Source organism: Enhydra lutris, unplaced genomic scaffold, assembly GCF_002288905.1.
Source record: "Enhydra lutris kenyoni isolate GAN:26980312 unplaced genomic scaffold, ASM228890v2 scaffoldscaffold11, whole genome shotgun sequence".
NCBI lineage: Eukaryota > Metazoa > Chordata > Mammalia > Carnivora > Mustelidae > Enhydra > Enhydra lutris.
The window spans coordinates 2619997-2643419 of record NW_019154095.1 but is presented as its reverse complement, the minus strand read 5'-3'; the positions used below and the strand labels follow the sequence as shown (position 1 = coordinate 2643419).

At 46.9% G+C, this 23423-nt stretch overlaps 1 protein-coding gene across 1 annotated transcript in view; it reads left to right on the top strand.

Annotated features, from left to right (window-relative positions):
- LOC111144434 (CUB and Sushi multiple domains 1) overlaps positions 1-14964 on the top strand; it is a 1720260-nt gene extending 1705296 nt beyond the window's left edge. Inside the window, exons 65-69 of the mRNA XM_022498737.1 lie at positions 2489-2650; positions 4199-4311; positions 5096-5183; positions 11661-11793; positions 14805-14964. Of these exons, the coding sequence (XP_022354445.1) occupies positions 2489-2650; positions 4199-4311; positions 5096-5183; positions 11661-11793; positions 14805-14964 (656 nt within the window). The remainder of the gene's footprint in view (positions 1-2488; positions 2651-4198; positions 4312-5095; positions 5184-11660; positions 11794-14804) is intronic.
- The last annotated feature ends 8459 nt before the right edge of the window (positions 14965-23423 follow it).

Sequence of the window (23423 nt, the reverse complement as noted above, 5' to 3'; positions counted from 1 at the left end):
CAGTTCTAGATTTCAATCCAATAAGTGACTTGTTCTCTACTCTGCACAGTGAAACAAGTTTTAACACACAAATTTCCGATTCCATTAGTCCATGAAGGAGTTAATGTTGCAATTATGGAAAACACCAAGTTTATACTGATTCCTCTTTCTTCTGTAATGGTGGTTGGTCAAAGGAAAAACAAGACTTGATTAGGAGGAACCCCTCTGGCCTTCTCACACGCCGTCTCGTGCAGAGGGGCTCAGCATTTTGTGGGCAGAACTGGACGTAAAATGTTGACAACAGAATGTGATATAATGGAGAGCCTTATAAAGAGGGTTGTGATTCTTTCTTCTAAACAGGAAGCTAATAGAAATGAAGCCTTTTGACAGTATCGCCTGTCCCCTTGAGCAGTAAAAATGAGGAGCTTCATTTTTTTTTCCCCCAAGTATCTCCATCATTCAGGCATCCTCTGCCTCCTAAAATTTTCACTATTTGTTGTATGTGGTGTGTTGCTAAGTGCATGACACAGAAAATCGGAGAGATGAAGTCCCGTTTCCCAAAGAAGACGCTCATGACTCCAAATCAGCTGGCCTATTCTATCTGTTATAAATATAGAGACTATTTTAATAATTCAGTGTGTCCCCAAATTATACCTTAAGTCAACTTTTTTTAACAGAAATAGAAAACTTATAAATATATAAGGTCATTTCCCTAGTGTTTTCCTTATTCAGGTTTTAACACTGATTTCTTAGACAGGAAGGTCTAAGCTGACCTCACCTGTGGAGACCATTTATGTAATCCTCCTGTTAAATCACAATGCTGTGTAACACACGTCTGTCTCAGATGAGGGCAAATGTCCCAACGTGATGAAAGGACTTTTTCAAATGTACACCATGAAGGATAAAAGCTACTTCTGAAAATCATTACGAATTATTCTATTCCAATGTCAAGTTCAAGTCAAATACAGAAATCAGTACTCTTTATCCAGGAACATGGTCTTCAGGGGAAGGAAACAATCTGTTGTGGTGGTGGTGTGTTTGTTCTGTTTTTGTTTGCTTATTTTTTGTTAAAGATACAGACACACTCACATAATTTATGTTGAAGGCACATCCATTCCCATCAGTGCCCCTCTTCTCATTCCCTAGGGAGGGTCTTGCTAATGGAATGTGGTTCTTTGTGGAGGTCATGCAGCCTAACACGCGTCCACATCCAGATGTGGTGTTACACTGCAAACCAGAAGGGCCCTGAAGGACCATCTTTGCCACGTTGCCCATGGCCTTATTTGGATACAAACAAGCTGCCTCTGGGATTCTGGTTGTCCCTTACTCTTTCCAGTCAGGCATGACCCACCCAACTGACACACCATCCAAGACTCTCACCTCAGGGACAGGTTGAACAAGTACATTAATAGCTTCCTCTGAGAGGGCATGTTCTAATTAGGGGAAACAATCTTGACATTATTCTAAAGGGTATTAATTTTGGTAAAGGAAAAGAAAGTCCTTGGGTTTGGCATTTGAGCCTTGGCCCCTGGAGGCCACCTGTGGATAGGTAGACATGTCCAACATCCCTTATCAATCATCAGATGTGTTAGATGTCTATGCTGATAATCATAGTTTCTAGCCTATTTAACTTCTCAAAGTGATCATTATTATAGGTTGAGTCTACTGAGAGCCACAGGAAGGGATGACACACTCTTCTTTTTGAACATGGCTAGGGTAGGTTTCATGGATGGAGCTGGTCTGGGAAGACAGGGAAATGGTCCTGAAGAGGGGCCCATAAACGTAGGCCCAGTCTATGTGTGGGCTCATCACGAGTTGCTGCAAGTGGATTTGCCAAAAATCATAGGGAGAGATGTGTCTTTCCTTATGTACATGACATTTGACAACAGTGGCTCTGACTTCTTAGCGACCTGGGAGCGTTTTTCACAAGCTTGGAGGAGTGTGGGTGAGTGGGTTGGGCTCTCCTTGTGAGGTAAAGATCTCTGGACTCAGAGAAGCCCTGCCTTCATGAACTGAGCTGATGTCCTCTGATGGCACTTTCAGTGCAAGCTTTCTGGGGCCAGGGACTCCTGGCAGATGGTACAGGGCAGCTCTCTGAGCCTTCTAAGCTTCCAGAGAGTCCATCTGGACATTAAAGAAATATCACTACGGGCTCAGCCACCATGTGCTCATTATGGCCCAGTAACCCACCCTCCTGGAGGGAGTACTGATTCACCCCACCCTCTGGCCCGGCAGGTCCACTCAGACAGGAGAGCTTTGACATCTAAAGTATTCCTCCAACAAATCAACAAACACATATGAACGTGCATCTCACAAACATCCCCCTTCTCATTTCATTTCCATCCCACTTACGCTGTGAAGGGCCCCGGACCGGCCGTGTCTGTCCTCATCACCATCCCGATCGGGATTGCTTACTTGACTCTTAGTACGCCTCTGTGTTGTGAAAAAGATCTTGGCTTAATTTTTCCATGTGTGCTAACATTGCTCTGGTTTTTCTCCCCTCCAACAGTTCCTTCCGATGTATTTTTTATCAATTCCGTGTGGAAGGGATATTATGAATATTTAGGGAAGAGACAGCCCGCAACTCTAACGGTGGACTGGTTCAATGCCACGAGCAGCAAGGTGAACGCGACCTTCCTGGAGGCCTCTCAGGTGGAGCTGAAGTTGACAGGTAGGCCCTGGGGCATTGCTTTTTAGGAACTGCAGAATGTAGACTAATACACCTTGACCCTCTCACCCGGGAGGGGGCTGACGTCGATCACACGCTCCTTAACAGTCCATTGGCTTGGCACCAACTACATCTCCTGGGACCCTCTGAGTAATGGGGAGGTCAGTATTCTCCTCTCTGAAGATTACAAAACCAGTACAGAAAATCTCATTATTGCTCCAGATTATGCCCATAACAGACTGAGTCAAAGGTGTGAGGTTGATATCCAGATGTGCCTATCTCCAAACTTCTTCTTACAGTTTCCTTTTCTTCAACTCACATGCTCCTCAGGAGACTTTTTTTTTTTCTTTTTTCTTTTTTCTTTTCTTTTCTTTTCTCTTCTTTTGGGGTGGGGTCATCCCACTGTTAGTAAAATAGCAACAGTTTTGGTTCAGATGCTAGACGCCATCTTGCGTACTTACATACATTATCTTCCTCAGTCCTACCTCAAGCCCATGATATGGGCATTTGTATCAGTCATGTTCTTTACTGATAACAGGGCGACGAGAGACAGAGAGAGACCCAGAAAACTCTAGTGGCCTTCCTAAGGGGACACGGTAGACAGGCCATCTGAACTCAGGAATGCGAATTTCAGAAATCTGAATCTTGAGTCAATACTCTTAACCACTAAGATGCCTATCACCTTTATGACTACATTGAATGTCTTTTTTTTTTAAATATTTTCATTTATGTCACTTTTATAACCATGTATCCTTTTGTACACGAGGGCTGGGCTTTTCCCTGAGTTACCCACCAGGCGGCCCTGGGTCTGAATTCCAAGAGGCCCTGGGCAGCCCCTACTTTTGCTCACCACTGGACAGACTCAGGCTTGACATTTAGAAAGAATGATGGTGGGTCAGCTTCCCCCCATTCTTCCCTGAAACGAACCCAGATCCTCCTTGAACCTTGAACCTGTCTTCTCCGCAGAGAGGACATTCAGGCATGTTATTATCCATTTAATGCTTGCCTGTTTGTTTCCTGGTTTATCTATTTCCTCCCGTGGGTGGGCAGCACTCTGGCTGCTGGCACACCCTCCCGGCCCCCTTGGCCACACCGTGACCTCTCCTCTCTGGGCAACATTCTTAAGCTCTCCCTCCAGCTGCCTCACAGGTGGCTGGAGCTGTGACCTTCGAGTCCCTCTGGCCCAGAATCAGCCGGTGACACAAGCACGCCCAACACACTTTGTCCACCACGCTGTTCATTTCATTTCAGGGCTGCAACTCATCTGTAGAAGTAGCAAGATTTACACTTATGGTCTTAGTCTCTTTGTCCTCAGAAATGAGTGCAATATGAATTTAAAATGCTAGATTAAAAAAATAATGACATAAATGAATACGAGTATTACCTTGATTTCTGTGTGATGGAGATGTTGAGTTTAATGAAATGGGTTGTACCCATCCAAGCTAGGAAAAGCCTTAATCAGGAAATGCTTTTGAAGAAAACAGAGGGACTAAAGTGACAATGTAAGAATAAAAGTAATAATGTCTGTTATTATTATTATTTTTTTGGTAGGCGTTTATAAGAAAGAAGAGGCACACTTACTTCTGAAAGCTTTTCAAATTAAAGGCCCTGCAGATATTTTTGTAAGCAAGTTTGAAAATGACAACTGGGGACTAGCTGGTTATGTAAGTACTCTCTGTGGGGACTGTTATTCAGCACAGGGGGCTGACCTTTGCTGTCTGTGTGAGGTGGAAAAGGACGCCAGCAGGGGATTGCTAATGGGAGCCGGGTGGCATCTGCCCCTTGAAAACACATTGTTCCCTCTGCTTCGCAAACATCATGGTCCTTTTACCCCTTTGTTTTAAGAAGGAAGAAACCTAGTTTCTGGAATGACAAACAAATGAGTAGTTACCGCTGGGGACAGAACAAGAGCTTAGATCCACGTCCTGTGCTTAATGGCACATTCCAGCAGGAGTCTGAACCCAACCACCGGGTAACCACTCCAAAAGTCCAAATAAAAGCTCATTCCTAGATATGGAGACTTCCCAGGACTCATTGAGATCCTTCTCCGCAAGGCAACCATGGTGTGTGTTCTAACGTGTTATCTGACGCAAGAGCATACGGCGTCACGTGGTGTTCACCGGCCAAGAGCTGGGTCACAAAGTGATTTTGATGTCGTCTGGGTTATATTCATGTAACAGTCCCCTGCACAAAGGATGGTTAACCTATGAATATGTTGTAAATGTTACTATTTCTAGGTAAAAATGAGATACTGAGAATGTAGATGTGAGTTGAAGTTCACATAGGTCTTTTCCAGTTTTAACTGCTCCAGTATCCCTGGAAGGCAGGACCGAGGACAGGAATATCTAACTGTAGTATCTCGCCGTGAGAGATACAGCTGCTGGGCCGTCAAGGAGCATGCCATTAATCCTTGCCGTATGTTGTTTTCTTCCTTTTCATGCATATCAGGTTTCATCAGGACTGGAAAGAGGGGGATTTACTTTTCAAGGTGATATTCATGGAAAAGACTTTGGAAGATTCAAGCTCGAAAGACAAGGTAACTGCTCTTACGTTCTGTGTTTGAAATCAACCGTCAGTTTGGTCTTCCCATGCCGGGGCTGGAAAGTAACGGGAAGGCACATGGACAGATAGCAGGAGGGGCGAGCGGACTTTACGGGGGAAGGAGAAATAAGTGCTATGAACAGCACAACCGAGCGATGCCGGTCTGGAAACAAGAGGCCACATATGGAATAAATACACTTACCCTAGAAAGAGAGAATAAAAATGTGGGGAAAACAAGGCAAAGATGAAACTCAGTTAAAGAATTAAGCCAACGACGTTGCCCTGAGAAAATTATCAGAGGAATTAGGAGTGTCCAACAAATGACAAAACAATCTTTAACTTCCAAAAAATCCATTTTATGGCAACAAAGGTTTTCCATTTTTCATTATTAGAATATAAACTTTTTAAGCAGTTATTCTGGGGAACAGTAGAAATGGCCACTGGGTGCTCCATTTTGGAGGGATGTCTGAATAGATACGGGTGATTTGACGATACCTGTCACCCAGCGCGTCTGCCTTTGGATTTCAACCAGATGAATGTGAAAATCGATCGTGCATCTCACACATCTATCATCAAAGAGTTGCTTAAGTACATAATTTGACACAACATGTCCCATTAAATAGGGAGCTAAATTTAATTCAGTATTTTTCATTAAGAGGTGAGGACTGTGTATTGACATGCAGAGATATCCATGACCTCTACAGGAGAAAAAAAGTTTACCATACATAGACAGATGGGTCCTCCCTCCTACCTTTCTCTACAACTTCATTTTTACCTTAGTCCTTGAAGAGAGCAATATATGAAGAGAAATCGCTAGATGAGAATCCTAGGTCATCCATCCACCAGCTAGTTTTGTAATGCAGGATGGCTTGCAATCTTCTCAGGCCTACTTCTTCAGCTGACATCCCCGTAGGGAAGTCAGTTCTGCCTTGTCACCTAGATTAAGAGATGGTGCGAGCCTTTGCTTTGTGCCGTCTGGACTTCTTCCCTCACGGAAGTCACTGCTGTCGTCACTGCTGATAGGGATGAGAAAATGCCTTTCTGTAGGGAGATTAGCACATGTCTCTCCGACCGGTATAGACCGCTTTACTTGTAAGCCCATACAGGCTTTGGTACCTGAGCTGCGTTTCAGAGGCATGTGAGTGTCATACCTGTGGCGGTTGTCATCGGTTGCTCACCTTGTAAGACTTTATCACGACATGGAGCAATCCCAAAGGAAAGGCCTCGCAGCCTGTCTATTACTATGTGTAAAAAACATGTGACGTGACGAGTACCGGGTGTCGTAGGTAACTGATGAATCGTTAAACGCCACATCTGAAACTGACGACGCACTTTATGTCGGCTAATTGGATTTAAACTTACAAAAAAATAAATAAATAAATAATTAAAAAAAAATTCTTGACCGAAAAAGAATAATCGTAAAATACTTGAATTCCACCATTCCAAATGCAGTGCTTCTAAGTAAAGAGCTTTAAATCATAAGCCAGCCATGGTGGGTACAGCACTTTAAACTGGGTTACGTTATTTTGAGGCAATGAAATAGAATAAATGCACTGGGCCAACACTAATGACGAGTAAAATTTTCTCTTGCTCGGAGCCAAATCCCTGCAGTTCTCTGTCCTCCTTTCTCCCTGGGCACACGCTCTAGTAATTCCGCAGAAGGACGCCCCAGTGAGCTGTACGAGGTACCCCGTGGCTGTCTGGGTTCACTCGTCCGAGGAGGCTGGGCTCACTCTCACTATGCTGTCACAGACACTCTTGCCTAACACCCTTTCTTCCTAATCTCATGAAACAACGGCTTGCTTTAACAAGTAATCTTTATTCCCATGTGATGAGGAGTTTGTTGTCAGGAAAAGCAGTTTGCCTCACGGGTAATTTGAATCCCAAGCAAGTCTGCCCTTCAGCTAATTAGAAAAGTTGACGTTTCCGTATGCTTCGCCAGCGACCATTCATCTCAGATTTGGCTAAACACTTTTTATGGATAAAAATAAACGTCTTCATTGTCTCCAGCCAGTAGATAAATGGGAAGAAAGTGATTTTTAATAAGTGGATACCAACCCAAGTTGGGTGGAAAGGACACTCTACAGCAAAAACGGGTGTAAGAAACCGAACGATAGGCTGGTTTCCCCGTGTACACTGAATTGTCGCAACCCCAACTCTAGGTGTACACACACACACACAGAATGGAAGAAAAGCAGTGCAAAGTGTGCATCTGATAAGGGACTTGTATCCAGAACATATAAAGGGCTCATCTGGTTCAATGACACAGACACAAATAACCTAACTAAAAAATTGGCAAAGGATTTGAGTTGACATATCTCCAAATACCTACAAATGATCGATAAACACCTGAAAAGATGCTCAACATCACGAGTCATTTGGGGAACATAAATCAAACCACACTGAGACACCCCCCACGAGCACCAGGAAGCCAATGAGCAGACAGACAAGCGTGGCCAGAGTGCGGAGAGATTAGGACCCTCGTACCTCATGGATGGCGTGCACCAGTGGTCCAGCCGCAGTGGGAAACAGTCTTGGCTGCTTGTCAAACAGTTAATCATGGAATTACCATGCAGTGCCGCCACTCCACTCCATGTACGGCCAACAGAACACGTGTGAGAACGTGTTCACACGAAAATGTGGACACAAGGCGCATAGCAGCGTTATTCCTAGTAGCCCACACAGGGGAACCACCCAGATGCCCGTCAGCTGACGAGCAGGTGAAGAGAACACGGTGTGTCTGTACAGCCTGATGTTCTCTTAAAGACCTTCTACTCAGTAGGAAGAACCACTCACAGAGAAAACCCCACATACGGTATGATTCCATTTATGTGAATAAAAAGGCAGATCTCTGGAGACAGCAGCTCAGTGGTTGCTCGGAGCTGGAGGTGGGAAGGTGAGGAATGTCTTCCAAGGGACAATGGGTTTCTTTTAAGAGGAACAGCAGTGTTCTCGAATTAAACCATAGTGATCATTGTAACACCGTGTGAATAGACCAAAAATTTTGGAACGTATTATGCCTTATTATTATTATTTTTATGTATGTTTTTATTTATTATTGAGGTAGAATTGACACACAATGTTACATTAGTTTCAGGTGCACACCACAGTGTTTCCACAAGCTGTTCATGACTCGGTAAATGTAGCCACAAGACGACATTATTACAATATTAGTCACAATATTCTCCATGCTCTGCTTTTCATCGCTGTGACTTATTTGTTTTATAACTGGAGGTTTGTGCCTCTTACTCCCCTTTGTCTGCTTCCGCCATCCCCCAGCCACCTCCCTTCTGGCAACCGTAGTTGTTCTCAATTTAAGGGTCTATTTGCTTTCCGTTTGTTTTAGGCTGCACATGGAAGTGAAATCGTCTGGCGTTTGTCTTTCTCTGTCTGACTTATTTCACTTGGCATCATACTCTCTGGGTCCACCTGTGCTGTCACAAATGGCAACAACTTCTTTTTTATAACCAAGTAATATTCCACGCTGTGTGTCTGTACACATTCATGTACACACACACACACACACACACACACACACACACACACATACACCTCACATCCTCTTTGTGCACCAATAGATTTATGTATATCTTTGGTGAATTATCAACAGTATATGAATTTCTTTCATTAATGATGTTAAAAAAACCTGAGTGGACTAGCTTAAAACAGAGGAAGAGATGCCCACCTTCATTACTAAGCACAGAAATGTCAGTGAGAAAGTAAGGACACGCCGTGTGTGACTTGTGGGAGCAGTAATAGTAGTGAGAGTGTGAAGAGAAGGCCCGAGGGAGGAGGGGGAAGGGGAGAGCACGTTGGACATTCTATCATTGTTCAGGTGTTTTCATGCTAGCCTCATAACATAACGGTTGAAGTGAGGTCAGAGCACAGCTTTAGGGGGTACGGGGTAACAACATGGCAGTTACAGATTCTTTTAGGCAATGAGTCTACTTGGTAGAATTTATCCTGTATGTTTCAACTCCTACGGATGTATCACTCTAGGGGAAAAAAAAAAAAAGATTTCATTGCAGCATTAGAAAAATATTAGAAATGGCCTAAATGTCCTTCAAAGGTAGACTGGCTGAAAAAAATTCTGGCATATCCCATTAATAAAACACTACACATCTGAAAAAGTAAATCTAATTCATATGTACTGAGAAAAATTTCAAAGATATATGGTTAAGTTTAAAAAGCCAAATACAAAAAAATATGTATCTAGTGTTCTTACATTTTAGGGAAGAGAAACAAACATATATATTAATAGCACATTGCTGGAAGGACATCAAAAAATAGTTAACCTTAAGAGGAAGACTAGCATAAAGGGCAAAGAGTAGCCCTTTATTTCCATTGTCCTTTATGTTCTTTCTGTTTATATCTTTTTATGCTGTTTTAATTAATATCATGTGCATGTATTACCCTTTAGATTATGGAAGCAGGGGTGGATAACTGACATTAACAGCAACTCCGGACGGCACAATAATTCCAGAGTAGAAGGACGCCGCGCTGTACAGTTTCAAAGACCTTCTTTTATAGCTGTGTTTGATGCACAGTCTCTTGTGGGATATCCATTTATTGACGAGAAGTCTGATAGCCATGATGGTGAAAAATAGTCTTGTCTGCAGATAACAATAGTCACTTTGGTTCATTTAAGCAGAGCACACGTTTATGAGAAGGAGGCAGAGAGATTCACGGAATGCCACCAGCCTAAGAACGCCGGGCGGTAGCTTCTCAGAAACTGTTGGGGGCTCAAGTACCGTAAGCCCCATTTTCCATTTGACAGGCTCTTAGTGAGCAGCTCCTGTGTCCGGAGTCCTCTTGTAGGCGCTGGGGATTCAAGCGGAAAGCGAGTCCCAGGCTCCCCAGTACACATATGAGAGCTTCTGTTCTAGAACACACGGGTCCCCATGAACGTGGGCTGCGTGCCAGGCAGCAGAGGGTGTCCTGACACTTAAATATCACAGGGAATTAGTAGACTTGCTGCCACCTGAGGGTATACCTCAGCTCCCTGTGCAGGACGGCCTCACCCTGGTCCCGGGACTCTGCCTGCTGCTGCTGGACCTGTCACCTGGGCACTCTGCGGTGTGCTCCAGGCTGTCCAGCACCACAGCCACGGCCTGGCTTCCCGGCCACCTCAGGTGCTCTTCCTCTGCCACCCTGACTAGGGCCCAGGGTACGTCCAATGGGATACGAGATTTAGAGAGAACCAGTATCTGGTGGAAGAGGTTTCCCCTCCACGGCAGGTGGTAGGCACATCTGAGAGTGAAACATCACGTCTCATTCACAGGCGCTGAGAAGGCAGGAGCTCAGAGAAATACAGTTAAGATACACAGACCCAGCATCAGTTATACAATATATTAGAAATGCAGTATAAAGTACTAGACCCTAAGATGGCAGGAAGTAGCAGGTTCCCATGTCTGTTGAATGACATCATAGCATTGTCATGTTTTCAAGGTGAACATGAGAATGTTTATGTAAAAACCTAATTAGATGTGTGTAATATTTGATTGTTTATTTACAATTATGGTTTGTGGGTAAAAAAAAAAAAAAGAATGAAAACTTCTCTTTTACTGAACAGTCCGTAAATTCGAGACGGATACTTCCCAGCCAAGCCCCGCTTACTTGGAGCAACCCTGCCGCATTCAGAGGGCCCCGGTCGTGATCCCTGACACACGCGCACTGAGTGAGCCCACGCGATTAAGCCACACACATTTCAAAATTGATCTTATGAATAAGCTCTTTAGAACAAACCTTTTAATTTGGCAATAGTTGCTTAATAAGCGTTTTCTAACTTGAATTTTCAAAGTTCGCATGTGTCTCCGGGTCGCGCACGCATCTGCTGCCGTGTAGATACGGATTATAGATTCACGACCAGGTCCTCTCCGTGACGGCCGGGATGCTGACCTCTGCCTTCCGTTCTAAGGGACAGAAGTCATGTTTATCACGGTCCGAGTCCTCGTGGGAGCCTGCCTGGTGGCACTGAGCTGTGGTCTCGCGCACGCTCAGCCGCAGGCGAACTGGCGGTCTCACTCCAGTAAAGGAGGTCGCACACCACACTCCCATGCGGAGAACGAGATGCCGCGGGTGGAGAGACCCGGGGTGTGGACATATCTCGGCGGCTTCGGTCGGGCGGACTCGGTCCGGGACAGGAGAAAAGGGCCGGCGCTTGCCCGTCTGCCTGTGGACGGCGCGCGGGGGCTTCCCTCGGCTTCGCGCACCTGCGGGTCCAGGTCGCGGTGTGCGCCCCGCTTTGCCCCCGCCCAGTCCCCCTGCCTGACTCCTCCACAGCATCCCTGACGTCGTTCAGGAGTAGTTTTCTGCCCCGACCGTTAGCCCGATGTGACGGGCTTGCAGAAAGGCGCCGGGTTGGGGAGTCGCGACTCCTGCCGCAGAGCCGGACCCACTCACGAAGCCCCCGCGTGGGTGCGTGTAACTGTGCGTGCGGTGCCGGCAGCCGCCTCCTCCTCTTGTCTTCCAGATCCCCTGAACTCGGATCAAGACGCCCCGAATCAGCACCAGGGCACGAGCAGCGGGTCCGTGGCGGCCGCCATCCTCGTCCCGTTCTTCGCTCTCATTTTGTCGGGGTTTGCGTTTTACCTCTACAAACACAGGTACCCGCGGCGGGACCCCTGCGCGCGGCGCGGCGCGGCGCGGGGCGGGTCCTGCTGTCCCTGCGCGTCCGCAGCCCCCTCACCCCGCACCCCCTGCACCTCACATCCCGCACCCGCGCCCGCAACCCGCACCCCACACTCCCGCTGACGTTAAGGAGGCTCATGCGACGCAGTGTCCCCGGCTTCCCTGGCCGCACATTTCTAGTGGCCTTTCCTTGGAGTTAATGTTGCCCCCCCCCCCCCCCCCCAAAAAAAAAAAAAAAAAAAAAGCAAAAATAAATTGTGGAGGAATTATGAGTTCTTACACATTTTGTGTTTATCTGGACAATATATGTCCTGGAAGAATATGACATATGCCAAACTGTTCCAAAATACTACCTAGAATAGTGGCATTCCCTACGTATGATTTAAAAAAAAAAAAAAAAGCCCTCTATGATTCCTTAAAATAAGATTAAGGTATGTTAGAAGTGTTCAACGTTCATTTATATAATGCAGATATTTCTGTTTTTCTATTTAATCCCAGTTTAAAAAAGAAAAACTGGTTTAAGAATTTTTTAAATGAATCAGAGAATAGTTTTAAATATGTACTTTCTTATGCTTTTTAAAAATATATAAGGTAGTAAGAATGTTACTTCAAAATTATATTGCATAGCTGCCCGCACACACGTCTTCCCGTTCTTGTGGTTAGTAATGTACTTACTTTAAAAAAAAAAAAAATGATGAAAGGAATCTCTGATGGTTCTTGATAAAATTATACTTTGGCCCATCCATATTGTTAATTATTACTTTTAGAAAAAAACAATATTCTTTGCACACAGGTCTGGTGAGCTTTATTCTCAAATTTCTCCTTGGAGCTAGCTGAAAATGTAGTAAATACAAAAAAAAGCTATCTCACCATGTTATCCAATAAAATACCATGCTTTGAAGTGTTTCTCTTCTTAAAGAAGTATAAATTACAAATATATCCTCTTTCACACGTTTCTCTAGGAACCACTGTACCCTTACAGATACACATACGGAGGGAATGTATAATTCCAACAAATTCATTTTTGCTTTTTGGTGGTGGTGTTGCCAGCCCTGTTAACCCCTAGGGAAACGTGCGGTCCACTGAAGTTCTTTCTCCCCACGTTTGACACATCCCCTGTCCATCAGGGGGTGTCTGGGAGCCTCCTGGATTGTCCTCTGCCCAGACCTAGAGGCAGGTGTGGGACAGTGTCCCCAGCTGCCCCTGAGGTTTGCCTCGATGTGCCTCCCTGTGAGGCAGACCTTTACATGAGACTCCGAGAAAACTTTCCCCATCACGTCTCTGAGCATTTCGGGAGATAACCCTACACAAGTGTATGTACACGTGTATGTGTATGTTCAACCTCAGATGCTTCCCCACGGCGTTCAGTACACGGAGCCTCTGCGACAGAGGTACCACTTACTTGTTTTGTGACTTTGATCCCTTCTTTGCATTTCCACGCCTGTGGGCTGGTGGGCGTTTATTCTCTGCCTGTCTCGCTCTCAACGTGACTCCTCACCCAGGAGACTGTGCTGTGTCTAGAACACCACAGAAGGCTGTCTGACCTCATGGCTCTTGAGAGCCCCTCAGCCCCGTGACTGCTGAGTCCGGAGGCTCCTGTAGTCCTCGGGTTCGGTGCCCTATGAGGAATTGGGGGATTTCTGCAGAAGCCGGCCATGCCTCATCACCTGGGCATGTCAGGAATTCGTTTTCTTTTGAGTTGCTGCCATGTGCCCAGGGAACACACCAAGCTATGAGCTTTCCCTACACAGGCTCCTTACCCTCTATAGGTGTCAAGGTTCCCTCACCAGTTGGCTCTGCATTTCGCGAGCAAAGATCCTATTCCCGCTCATTTCTGAGGCTCTCTCATTACTGTCTGCTTGGAATTGTTCCTTCAGTCAAGGCCAAGCTCCTGACTCAGGACTCCCACATACCTGCTCTGTACACATCTCCTTCTCCACGGTCCTGGGGTCCCCTCCAATTCTGTGGGGCTTCCCTGCAGTGCCAGGGGGTGACATGGGGTTTTAGCCAGCTTTCAACTGCACTAACGCTTGGCTGAAATTGTTTATTAACTTTTAATGCTGGAGCATTTTCAAGTTCAACGTCAAAGACCTTCCCAAGTCCTGGGGCAGTTGCAAACTGTTTTTCTGGGGACAGAAGCCTAATTCTCTGAAACTGACACAGTTTGAATCCTCTTTTTCTCAGTGAGCATAATGTCAATTAAGAAAATCTGCTAGTAAGTCCCTGACACAGAAGCATCATCGAATCCGGTACGCAGGGATGTTTCTGCTGGCTTGGGCATTTACGTGAAAGTTGCGTTTTCACACCTGGTGTAGTCTTCTTATATAGTTTCTCCTGGAAAAGGTTGAGGGGGAGGCAGACTAGATAAATAGCTTTACATCTTTTACCTTTAAAAATCTTCCAATCTCCAATCTTAGGTCACACACAAGCGTTTCTTTTAATTAGAAAATGTAACCAATAGTTTGACAAAGAGTCCGATGCCATTTCTGTGACTTGGTCACTGGCTGTGTCACGTCACAAAATAGCTACCATTCGGTGAACGTTACATGCAGCGAACCAAAGTCTGTTTCTCTTTTCCTTAATCTGAACAGTCCTGAAGGGTCGATGTCTTGATGGGCAGTCTTGCTTTTTTCTTGGAGTGACTTCCCCAAGGTCATGGAACTTAAAAGTGACAAATACCTAGTCCAACATCCACCTGACTCTGGTTCTGATGATCTTTCCATTTTGCCAAGAGTATTACCAGGAATCCGATAATTCTTTGATTTTGAAAGAGCTTCAGTGTTTTAAACTGCCTGCAACATCCCAACAACAGATTCTAAAAAAGAAAATGGTCTAAACATGTGAAGAGGGGCCCCTTCCCCATCACTGTGTGCCCTCGTGTGTGTATCCCTGCTGAGTCGGGAGTGATGCGATGCCCCGAGACCCCGCTGCTGCCTGTGTTCTTAAAATCTGGGTGCTAACCGTGTGATCCTTCTTTCCCCCTTAGAACGAGACCAAAAGTTCAATACAATGGCTACGCGGGACATGAAAACAGCAATGGACAAGCTTCGTTTGAAAACCCCATGTATGATACAAACTTAAAACCCACAGAAGCCAAGGCTGTGCGGTTTGACACGACTCTGAACACAGTGTGTACGGTGGTATAGCCCTCAGTGCCCCGTTAGGACCGATTCATAGCCATACCTCTGATGGACGAGCAGCAAGTCCTCTGGTGCCATATACCACCTCCCCCTCCTCCTCTCGGCTTCGCTGCGCTGATCGTTCCCATCTTGTGCCGGCGTCCATGCAGCGGGAACCTCCAGTCACGTGCCAGAGTCTTCCGCGGATCGGATGGCGCGTTCACCCGCATCCCGGCCGGCTCGCTGCATCTGCCTGGGGTCACGGCGCGCTCAAGGAAGCCTGCTGAGTCACGCCGACAGCTTGGTACGCGATGCCTCGGACTTCCGTTTCTGTGTGGCTGGGATGCCTTTCAATGCAGTCTTCCGGGCACGTGGATTCGTCCTTTGGGTGCGGTGACAAAATGGCAGCACCACAATATACCACAATACGTTGTTCCGGTCTTTTGTTTTTGTTTTTGTTTTTTCTTTTCTTTTTTTTTTTTTAAACCCCCATGAATATCAATACTCTGGAAAAAAAAAAATAAGCTCTCTTGAAGAAGGCACCTTTCTGGCAGATGCACACACCTGCAAACGCTTCACTCTGTCCTTCCCAAGACCCCACACGCTTTGAGGACTCACAGCTCCCTTCAGTGTCCATTCCCAGGGCCATTGGCAAACTCCCCAGTCAGCTGTTCTATTGCAGAATTTTTGATGCACAATTTTTTGCACTAGTGTGTTATGAATGACTGAGTAAGATTCAGAAAAAAAAATAAACTATTTACACAGGGTTTATACACACTATCCATTGTATATAAGCATCTTCTCATGTGGTCCAGCTACACATCTACCACCCGGCCAGTTAGAGAGAGGAAGTATCCCCAGACGCGGCACAGGTTTTAAAGGGAAATGTGGTCTTGGAGAAATTTATTCTGTTCTGCTTCCTTTAGCTACATACGTGTGTTGAATTCATTGAAGATGTCGAAAGAGGGAAAAAAAAAAGAGGGGCCTTTTTATGTTTCATTTCCCACACACGTTCTGCCTTTCGCATTGCCCGTGAGCACCGGGGTGGGGGCACGGGATGGCAGGGCGGTTGTGGCGTGTGTCTCTGCCATGTACACACGTCCATAGCACCTTACTTTGGAAGCTCATGAACTCGTGGGGTTCAGCTCACCGTCGTCCTCCCCGTGTGCCGTGGTTCGCCGCCCGCAGCCATGGCGTTGAATGATGGCACAGCTCGCGGTCAGCAGGGCCTGTCAGGACCGCCATCCCGTGTGTCTCTGTGCAGGCGAGGGAGGATGGCACACACCCCTCTGTCCTGATGACGCGTGTCATACCTCGCTCGGTCTTCTGTTTCATGTGAACGCCAGATGCCAAGGCCATCTGGGGAGTGTTCACTTCTCGAGTGCGCTCAACATGAGACACGAGACTCGCTGTGGGTCGGGCAGGGGCGACCCACGGTGCGGGTGAGATCCGTGGATGAAGCAGAAGGCACGGCGACGGGCATGTGGCTGTAACAGAATCCACGTGAAGATCGTGTTTATTTTTATTTAAAAGGGTTTGATAAAAGCATTTTGAGAAGCTGTTGCTTATTTTATGATTTGGGTGTAACTTACCTGCTTCACGCGCTGAAACGTTTCCCTCCTCCCCTTCCACATCCACAGGCGGTTTCATTCGCATCGTCGTCGTGGACACATGTCCTGGCTTTAGGACGGATGGAGCCATTGCTCTGTTGAACACTTAAATGCAGGATTTCACAGGTGACAAATGGGGGGGGGGAGACACAAAAACCTGTGAGGAGAACAGCTCATTCTTTCCCGTCATGTGTTTTGATATGAGTGGTTTTGTGGCCTTGTCTCGATGCCCGCCACTCTGTTACTCAGTTGAAGGGGCGTATGCTGTGACGAGGGCATCGCTGACCTCTTCTAGGGACTTGTTTGCCTTTTGAACTCCAAATTCTGAATCCCGTAGTTCCATGCTGAATTCTCTGCCCCTTGTTCTCTGGCCAGCCTGGTAACGTGACTGGAGATTTGCCTTGCAAATGCGGGTTCCGCTTCTTAGACTAGATGAGGTCAGCCAAGGCCAGGCTCCTGACGCGCACACTGAACCAGAGCAAAGACAAAGGGAGCTCGAGGACCGTTGTGTGCAGGGGAGAACAGGGTTACTATATATATTACTGTATATATATACATACATACATATCTATAGATATATTGTACATATCTAAGTTTGAGTCATTCAAACTAGGTGCAAAATGCTGACTTCAGAGTCTGGATCAATGTCTCCCTTCCCCCGTCCCTAACCCGCTTGCCGGTCCATGCCGTCACCGATTCCTGAACCAACAGGACGTACGTACACGCACACAGAAACCACGCATCCGATCAGATACCACTCTCCTCCGTGTGCGGAGCCAGCCGTCCTGCGGTTGCACTTCGGGCCGTGGTGTCCCACACCAACAGCAGAACACCCCATGAAATTCTCCCGCGAGAATCCCGCCCAGTTTCCTCCTAGGGTGTGTGCAGTGTTGACAGACCTCCCGCGAGGTGTCAGAGGGTCTCCCACAGGCAGTCGGCACGTGGGCTGCCTGCGCCGGGGCTGCGGGCCCCCTTCTGGAAGCCACCGGAGCCCGTGCGCGGGCAGGACCCCACGAAGGTTATGTGCTTCAGAGCTGTTTAAAACTGCTGCTTGTTCCCACATCTTTTGCCTTTCTTCAGGCTAGCTGCAATAATTTTTTTCTTCTGTAAGATATTTTGTAAACAACAACAAAAAAAGTGATTCTCAAACAGGGGGAACGAACGCTGGTGTCATGGTCAGGAAACCCGCCGCATCTCCGCCCGCCCCGTGTCACCATCTCGCCACATGCTGCTGACATGAAGTAGGTGCAAACGATCTTTTTGTACAGAGATATATTTTTTATGAAGAATTTGTAAAATTATTAAATATGCTGTAATTTTTTGATTAATGTAGGTAAATTGTTAAAAATAAATGTTTTTACAATACAAAACTGTAATTTTCCCAATAATGTACCATGTACCATCTCTAGCAGATTCTCAGTTCCAATCCTATTACACATGTATTAATATTAAAGTGGCCTGTTAAAATCAACAGTATCTTTTTTTGTCAAAAAATTATAAAGAGAGTGTAATATAGCCTGTGCAATGACACCTATCTTTAAAGCAAATCAGAGTTCTAATTAAATATTTAATTTTAGATTTCTATTTCTTGGTGTGATTTATTTCAGCCTCGTATATGCCTGTGGGTCTGTGGCAGGGGAGGCAAAGGACGGAGGTGTTCGTGAGGCGCTTTCTCTGAATTGGCTGCCAGGCTCGGCACTTTCTCAGATGTTAGCATCGCGGAGACGACTGATAATCCGCGCGCTTGCGAGGAGTCCCGGCACGAGGAATGGCCGTGGGGAAGCCGACTTATTTCTTCAAGCTTTCACTCTTCTCCAGACCAAAATCAAGCCGCATTTTAATAATTTTTAAAGCTTTTTTCTTAGATTCTTTTTCTTTTTTTTTGATGTTTCCAAGCCACTGCTTGAACGTAGCCTTTACTGAGTGAGCCCCCCATTCAAACAGAGATGCTGGAGTTGTCGGCTTCTGCTCAGTGTGGTCTCCACAAGGAAGGCTGGTGACCCACATCTCGGTGAAATTTTAATTCCTTTAAGGACAGCTTTTGTAGGACAGGGGGATTTCTTTTGTTTGTTTGTTTTTACTTTTTATTTTTATTTATTTTTTTTATTTTTCATTATGTTCAGTTAGTCAAAACACAGTACATTGTAAGTTTTTATTGTAGCATTCAACCATTCATTATTGTAGGTAACACCCAGTGCTCATCCCGACACGTGCTCTATGACTAGCACCCATGAAACAGAAACAATTACTAGAAATTATTACCAGCAACTAGATATCAACAAATTCAGCAATTTGGAAGAAATGGACACATTTTTTTTAGATTTTTTAAATTTACTTATTTGAGAGATTGAGAAACAGGGAGCACGAGCAGGGAGGGGCAGAGGGAGAGAGAGAAGCAGACGCCCCACTGGGCGGGGAGCCTGATGTGGGGCTGGATTCCAGGACCCCGGGATCATGACCTGAGCCGAAGGCAGTTGCTTCACCCACTGAGCCCCCCAGGCGCCCCAGTATTTTTATAATTTGAAAAAAAATTGGGAGTTCTTTCTGCAAATGTTTATAGTGCTGAAAAATGACATATAAGAACGTTCTGCACATATTTAATGAAGCATTTCAAATGTCACACTTGAAGAAGGCTCAAAAAATCCTCTCAAACAGCCTTTAAAATTCAGAGCCAGCTGTCCTCTGCTCGTTTTGGAGCTGAGAGAAAACAGAGCACTTTACTAGTCCTCTGTGGTCCATCAAGCTGAAATGTCCTGCCATTAAACAGGATGATAGACTAATTTTCCAAGAGTCAAGTTATTACAAAATGAAAAACAACCAATAATAAAAAAATAAAAAAATCACCCCACAGGGGCTTCTGAGAAATGCAAGTTTTCTGTCACACGTAGATCGGTCTCTACGGATCCACGGATGTTTCTCGTTGCTTTGGATTGAGCACCTGCTATGAACCCGGGACCTTTCAGTGTGACCTGCCTCCCTTCACATCATCCTCCCAACCTAGCAGAGTAGGTGTGACAGTTTTCCCTTTACAGAGCAAGATGCAGACGTGCAGAGAAGCCCATTAATTCACCCAAGGAGGCAAGCCAGGTGGGCTGACGGGCGAGGTTCCCTTCCTCTTGCTTCCCCTTTCTTCTTCCTTGTCTAGAAATACAACATTACTAAATCCATCAGCATTTTCTTATTCTGAATTAAAAACGAATGCGTTCATTCTAGCTGGACATCGTTTGGTTTTGGCTTCACGCAGTTAAACGTGACACTGAGTGAAGGATTCTGGGTTACATGAACAGGGATCAGGTTCAGTGTCTCCGGGGTGCCTCGACATAACGCATCCTCCGGAGGTTGGGACACACTAAGCTGGGATCGGGAGCCCCTCAGTGTCCTGTGGGCCCTTGTCTAACGCTGAAACCGTGTGAGAGCGTATTCTTGCTGACCTTTCCACCCGTGCCTCCTGAAAGGTGACCGGGCAGTACTTCCCAAAACTGTCCCCTGTGTCTGGGCTCCAGGCAGGCCCTGGAGGTATGGCCCTGCGGTGGCACGTCCTGAGCCTGGCCCGAGCAGCGCCGCGCTTCTTTCACAGGAAGACGCCCGGCTGGTTCCCAAGATGGTCCCCCCGAGCCAGCATGCGGGACTCCGGCTTCCCCGCCCTGGACGCGCATTCTCACGGCGTTGGGTTACCGAACCGACAAAAAGAGGCAGAATGTCCAAGAACGGTGCCATCTGCCCTCTGCACGCCTTTGCCTGGGGCCGAGCCTTCTCCTCTTCCCGGTGGGGCGCGGCTGGCTGGCCTCAGGAGCTCCGCGCGCAACCATCGGTTTTGGTGGCACGTGTCCCTCTGAGCCGGCAGGACTCTTCTCCGGGGAATAAAGCATGCGGGGCGGGACGAAAGCGAGAGACCCACCCGTCCCGCAGGGCTGACAGTGACTCCAGCCCAGGCCGCCCCGGGCTGAGCCCAGCCATGCACCTGCCTCGCTCCTCCCCGGGGCCTGATCTCCGGGCTGTTCCCTCGTCCACCCACTCTGTGTACCCCTTTGTTCTTCAGGTTTCCAGCCTCGGTACTCGTCCCTGCACCCGGGGACGCGGCGGTAGAAACACCCTTGGCGGGTTTAGAGCAGGTCCCCATGATGCGCCCCCACGCCCGCTCTCTGGGCCCGGCTGGACCCCGAATCCCACAGGCGTCCCCGGGACACCACCGCCGAGCCCCGGTCTTGGAACGTACAGGACACTGAAGCGCCAACTGAAAAGTAACACAAAACTGCTCGGTGGGCCGGGAGAGTGTGCAAGAGCTTCCTGTGCTGGCTTTAATGCGGATCCCGTCAGGTGGATGGCTGTGTCACGGGGACATGGCCATCCCGACGGCCCGCCGCAGCGATGGCCGCTGCTCACGGCCCCTAAAGGAGGGTGACACAGCCCCGGTGAGGCTTTTGTTAAGGAGTTTTGGGGGCGGAGAGGACAGCAAGCACAGTTGTGCGGTCCTGCTTTAGAAGACAATTTTTGTGTTGTTTATTTTGTCTTTTGATCTTATCCTTTTGTGGATATGAAAGCAGATTTTAGTTTGTTACAAGATTACTTATAGAGGAGCCTAGGTGGCTCAGTGGGTGAAGCCCCTGCCTTCAGCTCAGGTCATGATCCTGGGATCCTGGGGTCAAGCCCCACATCGGGCTCTCTGCTCAGCGGGTAAACTGGCTTCTCCCTCTGACCCTCCCTCATCTCATGCTCTCTCTCTCTCTCTCTGTGTCAAATAAATCAATAAAATCCTTAATAAAAACAAGATTACTTCTAGGGAAGGCACTGGATGACAAGTGAGCCTAATTTTTCAGGTCATTTGGACTCCTTAATTGATAGGGTTATATACAATTAAAGTTCTTAAGGGGGCGAGTGAGAGGAGGAAACATACCAAGAGAGTGAAGATGATGTTCTTTTCTCCCCTATGCATGTTCAATCCTCTTACGACGGGTAGTCCTATAGCCTTGGGGTCGGGGCCAGGCCTGCACGCCCACACGTATCATACACTCGCCAGGTCAGGGGTGCACCGACAGCCAAGACCAGGGGCGAGTCTCCGCTGTGGTCACCATTCTGACAGGCTCAGCGCTTAGTTCTGGCTGGGTCCTCACCCCTACAGCCCCAGGGTGACACGTAGTGTCATCAGGGGAGTCTAGTCCGCTGGGGGCACATGCCCGGGACGGAGGTACATAGCGGAGGTGCAGGTGCTCACATCCCAAGCACATGCCTTTGCACCGAAGAAAATCAACCAGCAAAAGATATGAACGATGTAACCCGTTTACCAAGATGATTAAATTCATGCAAACGGATACTACATGTTGTAAATGGATACATATGTACATAGTAACGTGTTAGAAATGCCTGGGATAGGCTAACGTCCTATTCAGATTAGGGACTCCTTCTAGGGAGGGAAGAGAGGACTGGAATTGAGGGGGTATGCGGAATTGTCTGCTGTGGAAATCTGAGCAAGGTTTTTACTAGTGCCGTGGAAGATGGGAGAAATCATAGTTCCTCTCTTGTCTGGGTGTAGAGGATGGAGAATGTGAGAGGGGTTGTGAGATGCATGACATACGGCCTAGGACACAGCAGTGCCCAGTTACCTGCCTCTTACCTCTCTGACCCATCACGCACCTTCCTATCAATCACCTAGCGATCCATGAACGATCCGTCATTTATCTATCACTATATAAGTAATCTATGCATGTATTTGTTTAAGAAATGTGAATCAGGTAGAAAAGAAAATGTTAATATTGACAAAGTTGTACAAGTAACTTCATGTTATTTTTATCACACAGTAGGCCTGAGTTGGTTCTGGAAAGCTTTACAGTCTAAATTTCATTTATTTATTTTTAAAGATTCTATTTATTTATTTGACAGAGAGAGAGGGCAAAAGCAGGGGAGCAGCAGGCAGAGGCAGAGGGAGAGGGAGAAGCAGGCTTCCTGCAGAGCAGGGACCCTGATGTGGGACTTGATCCCAGGAAACTGAGATCATGACCTGAACTGAAGGCAGACCCTGAACCGTCTGAGCCCCCAGGCGCTCTACACTCTAAATCTTAAAATAACAGGCACAACAGTTCAGCCTGTGGAGGTCAAAGGTGGCTCTCCTCCACCCATCCCTGAGACTGGGGGACCCTGTAACCTCTCCTTCTGGCCAATTTCCCGAAGTTTTACATCAGGAACACTGATCTCCTGCTTCATTTGGAAAGCCTGTGAACTTCTGTAAATAAGGTTAGCCAGTGGATACTTGGGAAAACACGGGAAATACTCCTACTTTAGAGTCGCTTGGAGAGAGCCGTTGTTTCTTCTCCTGCAAGGAAGTCATGCCTGTTTCTCCCCCGGGTGGGCGCATTATTCCGGAACACTTTTAAGACTACCCACTGTTCCACAGCGCAGGGAACCAACACACTCCGTGATTACTGCAAGGTGCTCTGAGCTCTGCTTTTAGTCTTGTAATAGTATGTCATTGTGCCCGTTAGTCTTTTTGTCTTTTTTTTTTCTTTTTTACGATTTTATTTATTTATTTGACAGAGTGAGAGAGCGCAAGCTGGGGGAACAGCAGGAAGAGGGAGAAGCAGACCCTTCGCTGAGCAAGGAGCCTGGTGGGGTACTCCATTCCAGGACCTTGGGATCACGACCAGAGGGGAAGGCAGATGCTTAACTGACTGAGCCACTCAGGCACCCCCGCACCATTAGTCTTAAAAAAAAAAAAAAAACAAAAAAAAAGCTGCAGATTTTTCTTCTATGAACGGAGGCAATCACAGAGCCGTTGTATAGGGAGTCGGAGGCAGATATCTGACTGCAAACTCACTCCTTCAAGCACAGGCTGGGAGGCAGGGGCTGTGGCAGGAGTGTTCAGAGGCGAACCCCCAGCACCAG